Source organism: Melopsittacus undulatus, chromosome 2 (assembly GCF_012275295.1).
Source record: "Melopsittacus undulatus isolate bMelUnd1 chromosome 2, bMelUnd1.mat.Z, whole genome shotgun sequence".
Lineage (NCBI taxonomy): Eukaryota > Metazoa > Chordata > Aves > Psittaciformes > Psittaculidae > Melopsittacus > Melopsittacus undulatus.
The window spans coordinates 100,263,229-100,282,125 of NC_047528.1; the positions used below are offsets into that span (position 1 = coordinate 100,263,229).

The following is an 18,897-nucleotide window of genomic DNA, read 5'->3' on the forward strand; positions in this document are numbered from 1 at the left end:
TGATCCCACAACTTGCTCTACACAGGTAAAGACGTAAGTAACAGACCACAGCAGGTTTAATAGGATTTAAACTCCACAGTGAAACTCAAACAGTGTAGAGGCACTGCAGTTATTGTAGTAATGTTGAACATGTTGAAAGAAAAAATACAACCCGATGAGTTTGTGAAAAGTTGCAACACTCCTGACTCTCCTGTGAGTCTGTACCAAGTTTAACCTCTTCCACACTATACAGTACACAGCACCTCCAGCAAAATGAAAAGGCAGAAACAGTCTTCCCTAACATTCTTATATTTAAGAATAAAATAATTAGAAATAAATAACTAAATAACAGCAATGAAAACCAGATCTTTCTGACGCTGCCAAACCAACACACACAAGTGAGTAGTCAAGCTTTTAATTTTTTTCTCTTCTGCTGTTGAAGATACAGGTTCCCCTTTTATCCATCCTTGCAGAGAAGGGAAATTAAAACACACAGTCCTTTGTTTACTTACTCAAAGCATAGAAAATGTTAATATTTAATTCAACTGTCATTCTAGAAGTTGATTATTAATTGAAGTTATATTTAATGATGTAACAGCATTCCACTGGTAGGCTCTTCATCAAGCAAAACACAGCAATGTCTTACATACAAAATAAAACCAGCTGCTGAAATATAATGTCCAAAGGCTGACTTCTCTCTATGACTAATCCAAGTGCCATCAAAGTCCCAAGTGGCTGAGCTGGCCAATTTCATACTACACATCCACAAATTAAGTACAGAAAATTGTACTAAAGTTGAAAATTTTTGCCTGGCATTCAATTCACAAGTTTTCACAAAAACTCTGTTTCCTTAATCCAGAACTCTTAAGCTCTGAACATGTAACTCCATACTTGGCTAAGCTGAATTAACCTACTTCTGCAAGATGCAGAGAATAATTAAGAGGATTGTCCAATATGCTCTTTTCTGCTTCAGCTTTGTTGTATTCAAAATTTCTTATGCAATATATTTCTTATATTCTTATGCAATAAAACTTTTCTCCAGAACAGCTTATGCTGTGTGTAGCTGCCCTGAGGCACAGCTTACAGTTAATCTACTGTCAACACCACTAATGCTAACAGAACAGTACCAGTATACAAATATACAATGTGCGCCTAAGACCATTTTTGTGCCCAAAGTACCTCAAGGACAAACCTACCATTCTTCCTGAAGTAACAAGATATAAATGAACTCACCTAAGCCCTGCATTGCAACATAGGGCTCCCACAGCCAACCACACCAGTACTTCAGGAAGGGGCTAGGCAAAACAACTCCTATTTGCTGTGCCATGGGTTGACTGGACTTCCTTCACCAGGGTAGGCGACACCATGGAGCAGAGGCTGTTCTTCTGCAGCCACCAAGAGAAATGCAGCAGAGACTATCTCTGACCCCATGCTGGCCCCAGGCCAGAGCACTGGGCTTCCAAACACATTGCATGGGGCAGAACTTACCACTTGGCTTTAGCTACGAAAGGTTTCAGGAATCCCAGTGTACAAAAACAGGCTGAACCTGAAAGGCAGATACTTCCTATCTACTGGCCTTGGTCAAATAGGTTTAAAATTTATCATGCATGCAAGAAAAATTCTCTAAGAAGTGGGTGCATTTTTCCAGTGTATTTAAACCCATTTTAAAAGCTATCATCCAGAAACTTGACCAAGCTAAGGCCCAGAGAAGTTATATCAATTGAAATTGCCATGAAAATCAATAGATTTTTAGAATACTTGCCCCTTATTTTGTCAGTTTGGGAGCTGAACAAGATGGTAAAAGCAAATGAGAATAAACAACGACCACAAAAATCCCATGTCAGTTTGGGACATCCAAATTAAGGGTGCTGAAGAACAACAGATATACTGTTGCTTTCCCCTGCTACAGGTGGTGACAATGTAGATGGATTTTCTGTCATATCAGAGAGAACTAGGCAGAGTTGTAGCTTCAAAACTACAGTAAGTAGTCTTCAGTAAGATACTAAAAACAGTCACTTTTCTGAGTAATGTCTACCCACGCTATATATCCAAATATATGTGTCCAAACACAATTTCAGAATATAAGCTTGCTTGGTTTCACCTAAAACACCCTGCTTATCCCTTTCACCCCCTTAATGTCTAGGATTATCAAACATAAGGACCTTGGAAGAATATAGGTTGCCCAAGTAAGGGATTAATTCTTAACATTCAAGAACTGCATTAACATTGCTCGAATATAAATCAGTCAGCATATTAAATCCATAAAAGCTTGACATGTAACACAGATCATTAAGAGCCACCAGCAGAGTCCTAAAATAGTAAAGTTACTGTCATCAACAATATTTGCAGAGTTTTTAGACTACTAATTCTAAACCAGTTCGCAAGATACCAAAAGCATTCTCATTTGGCAGAAAATCATCTATAGGATGCTTAAGTAGAATGAAGACATTTGACCAGCGCTAATGGCTGCAGAAAACAAACCTCTCCTAAGGTAAGTAAGAAGAGTAAATAATTAAAAAAAATGAAAACAAACCCGTTACAGTTACTAATGAAGTTTAGCAAACAAAATAGGACACAGGACATGCCTACTGTGCACAGCTGGAACACCACCAGCATATTATGAAATGTGGTCATCATTCAGGTTTCTCTTAGAACAGGTCCAAGAAAAGCTGTGCAATTTCTGTTCTAGTGGCAGACCACAAGACCAGAAGGCTCCCTTTTACCAAAGTGAAGCAGATTAACAACAGGTAAGGATGCCACAACTAGTATATAATGATACCTACATGTCAGCAGGAAATACTGGCTAGGAATTCATTCAAATTAGTGCCAAGGCTTGAGATTTACCAGGAGAAAAATGCAAAGACTAACTTGAACTTTGGCAAATATAATTTAGGAAGGACTTAATGTGGCTAGTAACCAAAAACTAAAAATATCTTAGTACAGTTTGAAAAGCAGGGGAAAGAAAATTATGCTCCTTCAGAGCTCTTACATGGACTGCTTCAGGTACTGGTACTTAGCTAAAACATGGTCTTGTGCAACTTAAAAGATTCTGTATGCATTAACATGCAGCATTTGCCTCAGTTTGTCATCTGGGGCCTTTTATGCATTTCCAGTTTTACATCTGTTCAGATTTTAAAGGCAGAAAGCGAGGTCATATCTACCTTCTTTTTGTGTAGCATGGAGAGAGCAATTTTAAAGAATGAGTATGGTATTATTGTTCTAAATATAAAAGGCAAATACAGAGCTCTGCCTATGTCATTAAGTATATTATTAGTAATAGTTTGCCTCTGTCAACATGAAAAAATGGACTTACATTTTTACTGCATTTTATAAACAATTCTGGTGTTTTACTGTGTCTAGAACGAGGCTTAATGAGGTAGATCAGCCATATTATTCATACCAGTAATTTAAATCAAAGAAAATGCAGAACTCTATGCTGTGTATGCTCCCACCAGCATGAATTACCATATGTTCCTTCCAGTAACATTAAGAACTTTAAATTTACTTGTTATCAATATTGAAGTGCTAAGGGTTCAAAATAAAAGTGCTCCTAAATACTGCACTTAGGCTTATTAGTGACTTAACACTCCTGCACTCCTTAGACTCAGTGAGGAAAGCTCCATATTGCAAAAACATAAGCAATTTCACTGGCAGGCAGGTTTATTTCTCTCCAACTTTCAAGTCTTTTGGATTCTGTAACACTAATTTCAGAGAATCAACTCTCCCTCCTCTTTAAGACCTTCCCCAATTTTTCTATTTATTGCTCTATTTTACAATTTTACCTTGTTTCATATTCTTGCACCTTTTTTCTCACAATTAAGTCCATGAGGGGGCTGTTCATAGCCACTGCACTGGCCCGCACTATGCTCATTTCTACCCAGCACCCCCCTGTAACTCACATCGGGGCTGCCTTTTACTCCACTTGTGTATGTGTTATTCGTGTTAAGTGCTAAATCCTGTTTTCAGAATACAGACAAATGACAGGCATTAAGCATGGTCATCAGGTCTATATTTGAGCCTATGCATGCACTACATAGCAGTAAAAGTCAGCAAGCATATATACAATAATAATTCTTCCTATAATGCTTAAACCAAAAAGAAACTGACTGCTATATGCATATGCAAAGTAGTTTAAACATATTTTAATCAATGTAAAAAAAATTACTGTAACAAGACTATACAGAATTTAAAATGTATTTTATCTTAAGCACCTGTTAGCCCTGTGTTTTGTGTTCTACCTTTTAGAGAGAAAAAAACCCCAAACTTAAGAAAATGAGGAAGTCACCCAAAACAAGTTCCTTATATTGCTTCTTTCCATGCACTGAGCATTTGGCACAGTCAAAAGCCTTCCTGAAAATCCTTACCTTCTTTAGAAAATTGTACATAAGGGAAAGGGAAGAGAGGAAAACAGCTTCAAAGCTGGGACTTGAGCAGGTTCCTGTTCAAACTTCATTGTAAAAGTACAGGAAGAGGAGATTTTTCTCTCTCCCTTTCCAAAACAAAGTTCCTACAGACAGATAAGGCCATGTCATGGCTGAGCTTCAGCAGAAGAGCCCCACATGTACTGTGCTAGAAGTCAGGCTAACATGCATTTTCAAAGTCACAGAGAGATTCAATTTCAAATCTTAAGATCTTTGGAAAGTATCTCAAAAAGGACATTTTTACTTATAAACAACCAACCAATCAGCATTCCAAACAGCTCAAAACCAAAGTATAAAATGCAGTTTTAAGCTGTCATATTTTGGTTTTACAAAAAGCCGAGGTGCAATATGGAAAAAGATGGAAAACAGCTTTCATATTGTCTGATCTAGAAAGTCAAACTGACTTAGGACCTCTAGCAGACTTGGGTTAGGTCAACATTTTAAACAAACAGCTCACCATGGTATTACCAGCCTGCACTCAGAGAACATTTACTTGTTTATAGCAACAAACTCAGAACATGACTGCAATTCAGAATACAGATAAGTATGATATGTGTCCAGAAGAATTCACTTTACGCTTGTGTCTTGGCAAAAAATGCCACTCAACCACTCCTCTATGACATGTTCAAAGCAAGATTAAAAAAATAAAAATAAATCTGTTCGGACATAAAATAACAGCCAACATTTCCTTACATGGTTACAGTTTCCAACTTCTTGCCTAAATGCAGAACATAAGTTTGTTTCATAACTTCATTTTTTAATGCAGTTTTGTGTTTATATATTTTCTTGGGGACTTAATTTTAAATACAAGTTATTATCAAGTCAAAAATCTTCAACAGTAGGACAGATTTTTAGAAGCTATACTGTGGGAAAATATTACCTGTTCATTTTAATGGTGCTGAATGTAACTGTTGAAAGCAAAACTTTGTTTTGGAGCTATCTGAAGAAAGACTCCCCTCTTTCCCTACAGAAGAAGATGACTTCCACATGTACATATTTCTTAACGCACAAATAAATACAGATTAAAAGGCAGTATTTCTAGCAATGTTTGAATCTGTTAGCTTTCGCTGTTACTCACTGCAAACATATCTTAAGTAATTTCATGCTTTCAGTGTCAATATACCAGACCATTGATGACTGGCATTTGACTAAGTGAGCAAATTTGTGGCTATCAAAACCAATAAAAACTGCATAACAAAACCGTCAAAATGCCAAAAGCTTTATTTTTCCTTAACAAGCAGCCCTTAAATAGAAGTAAGAGTACTTTTCTTACTTTGCAATTTAGTTTTAGATTACATTATACAATATATCATTGTGACTGACAGTAGTTAACATTTAGATATTGTTGACCTATGTGATGTGTCAGGTTTCAAAAGTCTCCTAAGGAAAGCTTGAAAGTACTTCTACATAGTCAATGCAACCTAAGGAGTCAATCTGCCCTGTGGATAAATAAATCTGGTATTAGCTAATGCTCTAAGTTAACATGCATTAAATTTCCTGGGATGCTTCTTTGAAACACAAGTCTTTCTGCCTGGCAGACAAAATTAATAACCTAAATTTTCAACCAAGTTATAAATCTTTCAATAGTTTACTTGAATTACACTCTATAGACCTAAATACAGAAGCTTAAATATCTTTTAGGATCAAACCTTTATAATTCCAAGTGCCACAGATTTTCACATAATATGGGTGGTGACGGTAAGAACTAGCCAGCCCTCTTTGTAATCTGTGTTCAAGGTATAAAGTTGCACATCGGATATAAATAACATGAGATCATAGGTCTAGCATAGGTTTTAACATTCTCTAGCCTCTGTTCTCATCTCTGTTATTAATGAATTAAAATTCACGTTTCCTTGAAAATATTTAATTTATACACAGGAAACTGCAAATGTTTCAGATAAATGCACATACACATAAAATCAGTCACCTCGAGACCATGGTACATAAAACGCAATTATATGGCAGAGAAAGTAAAACACTACATCACAATAACTCCACAAAGAGCTTTATGGAAATTTAATGTTTCTCTATATTAGCACCAAGACAATGTTTTTGCCACTGGGAAAAGAGATATGCATAAAGACTAAGGTAAGGAGGACAGATTAACAAGGAAAACAAAGACCTCAGAAAACAGATAATTCAATCACCTGATAGCTACTAGATGCTGAAAGGAAAAAGGCCTAAGGGCATAAGGTGTGTGAAGTGTGAAGGGAAGTGTTAGAACAAATTAAGAAGTCTTTTCATTTCATTATCTAGACCATTACTTCAGTATTACCTGCAGGTAAGTAAATCCTGCCCATAAGAAAAAACAACAACCAAACAAACAAAAAAAACAAGAAAACCCAACCAAATAAAAACTCAAAACAAAATGAAAACAAAAGGACAAAGAACACACCCAACGCCAAGAAGTCAAAAAGAACATGGGTAACAGCAAACCAATTTATGTATCTATTAGGATTTCAGAGTAATTTGTGAAGCAAATATCGAACAAAAGCTTTTAACTAAGCAGCAATGAAGTAAAGATGGAAGATACAGGCACAAATAGGCAATCAAAAGAAAAAGAGCATGAGCAACCCATTTGTTCCAGCCTGAAGGGAAGTTATTGCAAATTCACTAAGTCTGTGCTGGAAAGCAAAATTCAGAAGAGATTTGGAAGAGAGAGCAAGTGGCAAGATGATCAAGTTTGCTCAGTACAGAGATATACAATGTAATAAAAATAAGAGCTGGCAAATACCAGCTGACAGAAGGATCATATGGGACTAAGTGACTATGTAGTAAGAGAGATGAATTCAACAGAGATAAGTGCACAGTGACAGATACAGTGGAAAGTAAACCTAAAATTTACAGAAAATGAGGGGCACCAAATTATTATTATTCAAAACTTTGAATTGACAATAGGTAGTTCCATTAAAGTATCATTCTAAGCAAGAAGTACTTAAAAGCAGGATAAAATAATTAAAAAAGGAGAACAGAATTAAACTGAAAATATTACTATAGAATTACAGGGTAATTCAGCTCAGAAGGGACTGATGGAAATCTCTTGTCAAACCTGCTTCTCTGGTCAGGCTGCTCAGGGCTTTTTCCTGGCATGTCTTAAAAGCCTTTAAGGGTTGACAGCCTGCACAGCTGCTCCAAGCGACTTCCACTGCCTACCTGTCCTCATGGGGAAAATAAACGCTTCTCTAAATCTCTCTTAACTTACTCCCATTGCCATTTATCCTCCTAATATGCACTGCTGTGAAAAGCCTGGCTCCATCTGCTCAGTGGTTAGGTAACACAGATCAGCCCATGACTTCCCAGGTTGTCTTTGGCCAATCTGCAGTTAATCAGAAACCTTTCAAACATGATAAAGAGTGGCCTTGCTAAGACTTTCCCCCATTCTCCCCATCCACTGGATGCAGCTCAGTGGATCCTGTGGACTTACACAGGTGAAGTTTCCTCAAGTAATCTCTAACTCAATCCTTAACCATATTCAGAGTTCCTCTCCGTCATCTAAGTGCAGTGGTCTTGGCAGACCTCATCAGTGAAGACTGAGGCAAAGCAAGGCACTGAATATCTTAGCTTCTTAAAGCATGCTGTCACCTGCTCTATTCAGAAACAGAACTGTGTTCCCCTTGCTCAGACTTTTTTGACTAGTGTAGCATCAAAACTTCTACCCCAGACACCCTTTGAGGTATCAATTCTAGGTCAGCTGTCACTTTCCTAACACCACTGCTTCATGCCTGGGCAACATCTCCAAACTCCTCCTTAGCAACCCATCTCTGCTTCCAGATCCTGCACAGTGCCTGCTTGTATTGGAGCTTGGCCATGAGTTCCCCTAGGAGCATAATGGACCCTTTCTGCAATGAGAGGATGCTAGCAGTTTTCCTGAGCTCCTCTGCTCTTCAGAACTGCCTCCTATGGGATCCCAAATACCAACTTCCTGAAGAATGCAAAGCCTTCTCTCCTGAAGTCTAAGGTGTGCACCTTACTACTCCTTCCTTGCTTGCATCAGGATGTTGAACTCCGCTATTTCATGGTCACTGCAGTCAAAAGTACCCAAATTACTACATCTCTAACCAGCTCTTCCTTTTTAGGGAATGGCAGACTCAGATGTGCATCACCCCTAGTTGGCGCATTAGTATTTCTATAAAGAAATTGTCCCTGATATTCTCCAAAAACCTGTTTTGCTGTGTCCTGCTGTGTTGGACTTTCACCGGGTGTCAGGATGTTTATTTGTGGTTCCCATAGGAACCACACACCATGATCCAGAGACTTTCTTGCCTTTAGAGAAAGCTTTGTCCACAACCTCATCCTGAACTGGGTGGTCTGTAACAGCCTAATCATGGTGGTACCTTTACCTGCTTCTCTGTTTGTGACCCACAAACTTTCATGTTAAACTGTCATCTTGTCCCACAAAAATGCCATATGTGTTTGAGCTTTTTCTTTTCAAAGAAGGGAACACCCTTCCTTGGCATCCTTACCTGTCTGTCCTGAAGAACTTGTCTCTGTCCACCACACCATCATAGCTCACTCACACCCTGCAAACTTTCCTGGTCCCCTAACTAAAATGCTCCTAGAGCTAGAAAAGATCTGTTACTGAAGAACAGCAACAATGTGGATCAAAAGTTAGAACAGATTCTATATAGGCAGCTACTCAGCAACCATCTTGGAAAAAAGAGACTACAGACCTGTTAAGAAAAATTATCACAGCAGTTCACAAAACTAACAGCAGTCAACTTTTAACTGCCTTGACACCAGGCGACGTGAAGGCCACCAGACAAAGCTAGTGTGAGACAGGTTAAAATAGCAAACAAAAAAGAGGCGGCTCTTTATGCAGCAGGGAGCACAACTATGGAATTCCTATCCAAAGCACCCTATTGGTGCAAGACATTTGTAAGGTTCAAGGGAGACAAGTACATAAAAGAGAGGTTCACTAGGAATTAGCGATTAAAACTGCGAAAGATCAAGAAACTCCCCCAAGATGAAAGCAGTTGGAGGCTTGGCAATGCTTTAACAGAGCAGTATCATGTCTAATGTTTGTACTCATCTGTAAATATCCATTTGCTGAAATTGCTAGGAGAACATCGATCTAAAAGAACTCAGCCTGAAGTACAACAACCATCAGCATGAAAGTAACTGTATCAGTTTATATGACGTGCCTCAGCCTGACAGTAATGTGTTAAAAATTGGTATTAAATTTTTTATTTGCTTCCTCTTAAAATGTCAGACTTTGAAAAGTGACAGTATGCTGAATTTGCCTTTTGTAGAGTAAAGAGAAATTTATCCCTCTTGTATTACACTTTCAACCATAGTTTTCTGTGGTTTCGGATGCTTTTCAATGTATCTACAGATTATTTACAGAAGCATACTTAGCAATCACTCCTAAAAAAAAATTCTCTTAAAAGATAGATTCAAAGTTTATGTGTACATAATTTACTGATATTAAAACCATACAAAATAGACATAACTGCATCCATACCAGACCTTATCCATATCAAACCTTCACTTTACTCCTTCTGAAGTTTCCTTTTCTATCAGTTAGTCCTTCTGTTACCCTACTCACCTATTACAAGCTATTCTAGTAAGCACTCCACAATTCAGGGTGTCTCATTTCCTCTACCTACCTCCATTCTTAGCCACCCCCTTTCTGTCACTTGCATGCACTCCTTTAAATATAAAAGATCTGTTCCTCATCTGTAATCCAATTTTCCAGTTTTTAGGCTTCCATAATTGTTATTGACGTCAGCATGAGCTGCAGACACCCAGGATCTTCACAGACTCAACTCCTGGTCTTCAACAGCTTTTTAGTAAGAAACATTTTGAAGTTTCGCTTAGTTATGCTATAGTACTTTCTCCACTTCAATCAGACTAATGGATGAATATGTTAAGAGATGCAATAAGTAAGTAATGTTCAAAACCATCTCCTGCAGTGTCCTAAAATCCCCAGTTAGCCACTTAAAATTAATTCACCTCACAACAAATACAATGAAGAGTACTGTTTGCTAACTAAAGAGGGTGCTTACCTGAATGACAGCACTAAACCAGCATGTGTTGCCAACATTCTTTAATCCTACTGGACAGTTGTCTTGCCGCTTTCGATCATAAGGGTTTGGAGAGTCACTCCATACCTCTGGATGCGTCCTCTTTAAACTTGCTTTATTTTCTGCAATACTGGCTTCTAGAACTCTTTGGGAACAGAAAGGAGGGAAAAATGTAAGGAAAAACAAAAAAAAAACAGGCATAGTACAACACCTTCAGTTACTAATACATTTTTACATTATTCACTAACTTGTTGCTGAGCTTGGTCTTACATTTACATGCAATAATATATCCTCAAAAGTAAGATGCTGTGTTACTTTTAAGTATATTACAGTAGTTGCATTACTTTTTGGAAAATGGTATTAGTGAGCGAGTGAATTTCCTGTGAGAGCTCTCAATGCAAGAGCTATGTCTGTAAGTCATCAGTTATTTAAGAACCAGATTGAAATCAGATGGGCAACAAGAAATTTTAGGGTACACTATTAGTGCAGTGCTTTCATCTACGAATTCTATTATTGGAGTGCAAAGCATAAAGTCACCAATACTTATTCTACTGATAGGAAACCAAAGCTAGCTGAGCAACTTTCAAAAATGGAATAAGCCTTTTTAGTTTCCATGCTTGCAACTTACGCAATTGTATTCATCAGTTTACATAGCGAGTAATTACTTTATGAGCCACAGACAGGCATCTCGCCACAAGTTTTCAAATGCCACCCAGCAAATTAATTGCATGGTTCAATGACCACACTCTTTGCAGGAAACTGTTCCCACATGACTTATGCTGAACGTACATATTTCACATGACAGTAAGATCTTGTATGTATCACACTCCCAAGCTCAAGCTTCACTCAACACAGTATTTCTATATTGGAACATACCCTTAGACTGCTGACAAAACATCCTGAAGGCAATTTGTGGTAGCCTCATATCATAAATAGAAAGATGGAGTGGATACATTCAGATCATGTAACTCATAAGCAAAGTTGCCTAGCACGTGCACTATTGACAGAGTAGTCACTACCCCCAACCATCTAGTCTGACCATTATACGAAAGGCTGAGCTGCTATTGAAATGCTACATTCACCAAGCACAGGATTTCAGAAGCTGCATGGCAAGCATCTAAGCAGTCTGAGCAACATGAAGAACTGCCCCCTTCAGTTCTAGACTCACTAAACATCAAGAAAAGTCAGGTTTAGACAGGTCTGTAAACTGAGCTCCTAAAGAACAAAGTTTGAACACCTTAGAAAAAACAGGAGCATGAGGGAGAAGACACACACGACACAGTCACCCAGTTTCCTAAATGTAAAGTTTTTTATTTCAAGCTATGCTCCTAACAAAGTAAGAAAAGCTATCTTACAAAATATACAAGAACTATGAAGCATTATGTGAATTTACTGTAGATAACTGCTTTGGGGAACATACTAACTTATTATTTCTACTTATGTGCAGGGAAAGAAATAGAAGCATTCAGAATTTGAGGCACCATTTGATATAAATACCACTTCTGCATCAATGTATCTCAGAAAGAACCTATAACTGGTAAGCTACAAGAGTCTTTCACAGTAAAGTTCTCTCTTAAGCAACACCCAAAATGTAAAGAAATATCAAATTAACTTCCCTTCTCACTGATACAATCCTCAAAAGTGATGATCTGTGTATCTCTGCCGTGAGAGTAAAAGCTATTTGATGGGGACATTAAAAATTAATTCAAAATAAATGTCATGTGTATTTCAAGTGGTTTGCCATTCAGGTAGAATTACTTAAAAAAATCTTTAAGTCGAATGGACCTTTAAAAATGATGGGAAGACTGAAAGACTGTAAAGATATTGTAACAGGACTAAATACCTACACCACAGCCCTCTTGATTCAGAAAAACAAACTTTATTTTTCCCCAAGCTCAAAAACGTTTCAAGATATTTCAAAATGCAAGCTCAAAAAAATTTATATTCTCAACGTGAAACAGTTCCCTAACCCCAAGAGTTTTATCATTTATCAACTTAATTACCTAATTACTAAAATTTCTTCCTTGTATTTTGTATTTCTTTAGCAGGTAAAAGACTTACATTAGCTCCACTTCTAACCTGTTCTTGTGCCTTAATAGTGTTTGATTCTCAAAGCTGCATGGTATTTTTCCTCACTTTTACTTGTAACATTATCTGTCCTCAACACATATAATAGCTGTACACCCTATGAGTCAAATTCATTTTTAGCCATAATGATAGCTCTGATGCAAACCAAAGTAAGTGAGCTCAGTAAACAGAAACCTAATGATCAGCTCAAAAGTTGCATAGTGAGTAGACCTCTTATACTACAATGCTCACTACATTATACTCATATAGCCCTGATTTGGGAGACCACCTTGACAAAGAATCTTACTCACACATTGCTCTCAACAAAATGAGCATCCTTCCAGAGAGTTACTACAAGGTTTTAGCAATTCTGATTATGCAGCCAAAACACCCTCTTTGCGACCCTTGTAGGCTACAGCAGCAGTGCCGGGGCTGCATACAGCAGCTGCATGGCAGGGTACGGCATTTCCATAGCCTCACAACACCAAAGGCTTCCCCACCTCCAAGTGTGGGAATCTTAGGAGTAAGTGTTAGTTAATGCTATGCTTAGCATGGGCCTTGAAAGCAGTGTTTTATTTCTCTCTGTAACAAGCTGGGCATAGCCAAGCAGCTTTGCAAAGCTGCATATATAGAGCTAGCCAGACAATGCAACAAGCCTTGGGCAAAGTGAGTTCACAGTTCAAAAGTTCAGCCAAACTATTCTGAAGAAGCCCACTAAACATGCTGAGGAAAAGCCCATTCTGGCTTGTTACTCAGCTAAAAGAACAAGGAAAGGTCCTTATCCTGTGACTCTCTTACAGTTGGACATCCAGGAATACCCCAAACCTTTCATCCCTCCCCAGTTCCACCTTCGTTCTATACACACAATGCTTAATCACAGTGCAGAGAGACCCCAGGAGTTTCTTTGATCATAATTAAAAAAAAAAAAGGTGCCATGGGGTTGTGTACATCCTTACAAACTTTTATATATATATATGGGCTTTTATATGTAACAGAAACTAATAGTATGGGCTTCATTTTAATACAGCTACTACACTAGGCACAACACAGGGCAGATAATTTCTCCTTTCAGTCATAGCCTAGTAGCTTCCTCAGTGAAGCCCTATCTGGCCAGCCTCATCCTCCATGAAAATCCATGAAAAGTAATATAAACAGAGGAAGCTTTTTCATACTAGGAAACACACTGATCATGCACATTTCACTGGGAGACTTAAAAAGAGAACATTAAGAAAACTTTAAACATGCCATGAACAAGCTGTTCAGCTTGGACACTTGGACATTTCAGCTGCACTCCCCTCAACACCTACGTAGTAATCAGATCTGTCCTCATTAAGTAGCACAAGGCAATTGCATTCAGGAAGACAGATTCTATGTGCATTAAAACATTTATTACACAAGTCAAGACATTCCATTAATGCTCCCTTGGAAACCTTAACAAAATCAGTGCAAATTAGCTTCCAAGCCTCTATGAATACCTTAAAAAAAAAATTACCTCCACAGAACAGCCAATCTAAAATTGCACACACACTACATTATTTTAAATGTAAGATTAGTTTAATTTGCTTATTATTGACTTCTTATTTTATTTCTGCCTCTTACTTAACCTACAAAAACAAAAGCAAATGGCTGCAGCTTGACTTGTTTACAACCACAGTGTTCTACTTTTTGGTTTTGAGAAGTCCTGCACAGATATTGTGCTTTCCATTGGAATGCCAACATTCTTCTGTGGTTAACTACAAAGTGATTCTTTTTTATTTTTTTTTTTTAAATAACAATCTGAAATCCTCTCCTTAAGGAAACTGACTGAACAATTCAGATCAAGAATTCAGTACTGAACTTCCTGTATTTGTACAGCTCAGACATAATTTGCCATCAACTCAGGCTGAACTGTGTGTAACTGAGTTGATCTAATACCTCAATGCTGCCAAAACTACCAAGATTCTCACTCTTCCCTGCCTCCATTCATAAGCAAAGTCCCATTCCCTTTGTTATGTCTTGATACATTCTGGATCTTTCAGTAAGTATTTCTGTATGCCATATACTATTGTGCGTATTTTTTTCCATCAAATATACATCCAAAAGACCAGCATTTTATTGGTATATAATTGACCAGATTGTCTGTATGCCTTTGAATATACAGGAAAAAAGATGGCACACTTTATTTTCTGCAATCAGAGATATACCATTGTTTAAACTGAATGTATTTATTATATTTAGTTATTGGCTAAGCAGGTAAGACCAAGAGAGACTTTTTAGTCTGATAAGTTGAAAAACAAAGTCTACAGGAAACATTCAAAAGCTTCAAGGCTCCCAAGAAGTGAGCATAGCAAAAGCAGTCAAGGCTTGGGGAAGAGAAAAAAAAGGCAAAAGATTTCCATATCCAGAAACAAGTCCATCTTTCTGAGTACCTGACTAAACCACAACTCCGGTAACTATGGTGAATATGTCCTTCAAAAAGGAAGATGCAAGAGCTGAACCTCTGAATCAGAACTAAACAGAACTTCCACCCTAATCTCATATACATGCACATGCTGAGGTCTTAGGGGAAAAAAAAAAAACAACCAACAAACCCACAGCATGATACTTAAGTATTCTTCCTATTATTAACAAGAACATAAACTCTCTTTCATCCCCTTTCATCCCACCTTTCTCTCCTGAAATATGTTATCTGAAATTCATAAAACAAGATGGCTTTTATCACAAATGGGGGGAAGGGAGGCATATGCTTATTCTCATAATTACTCCATCTGTTTTTCAAAAGGAAAAAGGAAATTACAGTGGACAAAGTAATACATTCTCAGAGATAGACTTTTCTGGTAAAAATTTTAGTCTGTCAAATCGAATGAACTGAGGAAAAGAATTATTGAGGTGAATCTCCCCCAGCATTATATTTTTTATAAAATTAGTCTTTGCAAGAAGGCAGTACTTAACCTTCTAACACAAGGATCAAATTATTGCCCTTTCCTCCTAGAAAAAAGCTAGCCACAAATGTGAAAACAAACATTCCTCTCCCAACGCCAGACACTGATGAAAACCATCAACACCCACACTTAGTTCAAGTCCCGAATATTTCATCATTAAATCTATATTTATATGTAAACACATGTATTCAAAAAATATTGTAAAAAAACCTGATCAAAGAGTAACTTATAGACTATTAGCATGGCCAAGTCGAGAAAATTACAATCATAAAACTTTAAAACAGTAAGTTAACTTCACTCAAAGCTTATAAATCCTATGTGTTAAACAGGTTAATAACATACTTTATCAGCTAAAATACAGCAGCTGCTCCTAGTATACTCAAGTCATAGCGTTAGTACCCACTCCCTCAATCTCAGCCTTAGTACAGAGATAAGAAAATGTTACTGTAAAATCAACACTGCAAAAACCAGGACAAATAACTTCTTAATTATAGTTTGGTTTTTTGCTTTTTACCTGATACACAAAAGTTGTAGGTCCTACTTAAATATGACCGTATACCCTCTATCTCCAACTGCTTCCTCAATATTTAAACAAACACACCAACATGAAACATACTATTAAATCCTAGCCCACCCACATAATACACTGTTTTCTGGTGTAGAACATACAATACATTAAAGCAACATCCTGAAGCCAGGCATATCAGCAGCACAAGTGAAAGTAAACAAGTTATTTTTTGTTAAATTAAAAGTTAAAAAAAGCAATACAGGCCAATCTCCAACTCTTTAATTTAATTTCTGCTTTATATAAGTTGTTTGTTTACCTGCTAATGGCTTGTTCCTCATCTGTTATTCCAGTCTCCCTGAATGCCCTGTTTGATTCCTCCAAACTCAAGGCAATTGCCCTCTGAAGATCATCTTTATCATCTCCAGTGAGATCAATCACATCTGAAAAGCAAAACTATCTTTCTCAAAATTAAAAGTGAAACAGAATGAAAGGCAAGTCTTACTGTAGAGGAGAGAGAGCCCAAGTGGATTGCTGAGCGCCATTCCAGTCCATCCCTCCTTTGTCTTGAATTTTTCCAACTACTAACCCTGCTAATGTCTCCCTTCCACCTCCAAGTCAGATAAAAGCCTCAGCAGCTTGCTCTTAAGATATGACAGGCAATATTCTCCCATCCTCCTAATGATCTTAAGTTTCGCAAAGCTATGGGACAAATTTAGGAATCCAGAGTTTCTAAAAGCCCTCTTAAAGCAATACACTTAAATGTATTACTTTAGCTACCATAATCTGTTGCTTCTAGGGAACAGATGATGAAAATGACCTTCTCTTAAAAAGAATACCTTAACTGAGCATAGTTGGTCTACATTCCTAACAGAAGAACATGTGCAGAGTTTTCCCAATACAGCACCAAATTATACATGTATTTCTGTGCACTGGTGAACCAAATACTTTCACACAGTTTCATAACATGTGGGAGAGTTCCTTACTGAACCCAATTATTTTCTATCCTGTCTTTGCATTCCTCTTCTGAACACATTTACACCAAATTTCTGTCTACTGGAAGTACCCCATCTCAACAGAATTAAGAAAATAAATACCAAAGTGAAAATGAGAACCCATACTTGGACATATGGGGAATGCTGAATGGGCTACTGTGTAAAGGAAGATGAAACAGCCCTACTTCTGCCTCCCTCTCTAATCCCATTATTTAAAGAATCAGATGCCAACATCCCCGGAAAATCTCCTTGTTTCCTGGCAGCACTGCCCCCCCCTAAGGAGGGATTCCCCTACCCACATCACACAGCAACACAAATCATCCCCCTGTTCAGCATAGCCATGCTTACAGAGCAGCCTGGGCCAACAGGAATGTCCTTCAACTGTACAAGATTTTCAGAAAGACCAGGGTCATTGCTTATCATGATTTCAAGGGCAAAAGTCTCATTTTGCAAATTCATCCAGACAGAGAGGAAAAAGTGCAAAAGAGACTTTTACGTGCAGTATTAGACACACATGGAGCGCTGGCTGATTTCAGTCTCTCTCCTTCAAGGCCAAAGCTTACCCCAACAGCTGTGAAAGGGACTAATCTCCAGACAGCAGTACAGACATTAGAAGCTAAAAGACTGGGAGAAAGAGATATAGATTTGAAACTGATGATTGCTCACAAAAACAGATGATCAGCTTGTCTGCATTTCTCCTTCCCCAAGCCAGCTCAATTACTCATACCCAAATAGCTTCTCCATCTAGCTTCTGACTTTTCTCCTGGATGGGCTGACTTGCTGTCAAGACAGCTTTCCCTATTTCCGTGAGCCTACTTGTCTGTGACATTTCTCATTGGATTGAAATAAAATACTGAACTTAGGATACAAAAATCACTGCTATAGCTACATATGAATAGAAAACATGATGATGTGTCCTCACAGAAAGCCAAAACTGAATGGAAGTCATGAAAGAAACATTTATCTTAACACCAGCATCTTCAAGAGCTAGCTTTAAACTTTGCCCTGCCTTCCCCAGTGAAGATGGTTGAGTTTCTATTTTATTTAGTGAGCCTTTTAAAGAAGCATTCTTACCTGCAAAGTAAACTGGGCAATCTGTTCTCTGGAAGTATGGGAAAGTGCTATGGCCACAAAAGCAACACTTCACAGGTTTTTTCTTATGTCTTTTATAGTCAGCTCAGATATTTCAACGTATCAGGATAGTTCAACCCAAATGTCTGAAATTCTCCTTCAGAATTTCTTTCTCCTCCTAAGGAATTACAATAATCACCAGCAGAAGTCTCACCCAGCGAAATTTTGATATACGAGATGAGAACAAGGTAATTCGGGCTAAATACTAACTCAACCAGAGTCACATGCAAGCATGTCTCTGTTCTACAGAGGAAAGGCTAGAAAGGTCATCAGCGATGAGAGGATGGCATGACCACACACTACCTATTACACTCTAAAATGTAGTACTCATGTTGTATTTTCTACCCATTTGCATGTATTCACACACAAACATCTCATCTGTTTTTCTGAGAGTAGTAATAGTGGTCACAACTGAAGATGGAATGAGCCTTAATCCAGCAGTCACACATGCTGATGAAGTACAGGATTACTCTGATTACTTACAGAGGGAAATACCCCTTCCTTTCCCAGTCCCTAGAAAGGTCAGAGTGGTGAAATTCTTTTACAACAATAAATAAGAAATTTTTATACTATATACATATATATATATATACACTATATATATACACTATCATACTAAGAAGTACACTCCCTTATATGGGGAGTGTTTTCCAGAAAAGAACTCATAGCCCAGCTGAAAATTCTGTGGTTAACAAAAGTTCCCACTGCTATACAAAAATCTATCAAGGTCAACTGCAACTCACATTTTCATTAAATTGTTCCACTTCTCTGCACCTCCCTAGCTCCTCAGTCTTTCTTAATTTATACCACCACCCTCTGTGCTCAGAAGTTTACTACCATTCATATTACCAGTGA

General features: G+C 37.7%; 1 protein-coding gene across 2 annotated transcripts in view; it reads right to left on the reverse strand.

The window, feature by feature from the left end:
* USP25 (ubiquitin specific peptidase 25) overlaps window positions 1–18,897 on the reverse strand; it is a 91,111-nt gene that overhangs the window by 40,804 nt on the left and 31,410 nt on the right. For both annotated transcript variants that reach the window (XM_034071770.1, XM_031051211.2), the window contains exons 4-5: window positions 16,236–16,359; window positions 10,406–10,568 (exon numbers count right to left, since the gene is read on the reverse strand). In XM_034071770.1, the coding sequence (XP_033927661.1) occupies window positions 10,406–10,568; window positions 16,236–16,359 (287 nt within the window). The remainder of the gene's footprint in view (window positions 1–10,405; window positions 10,569–16,235; window positions 16,360–18,897) is intronic.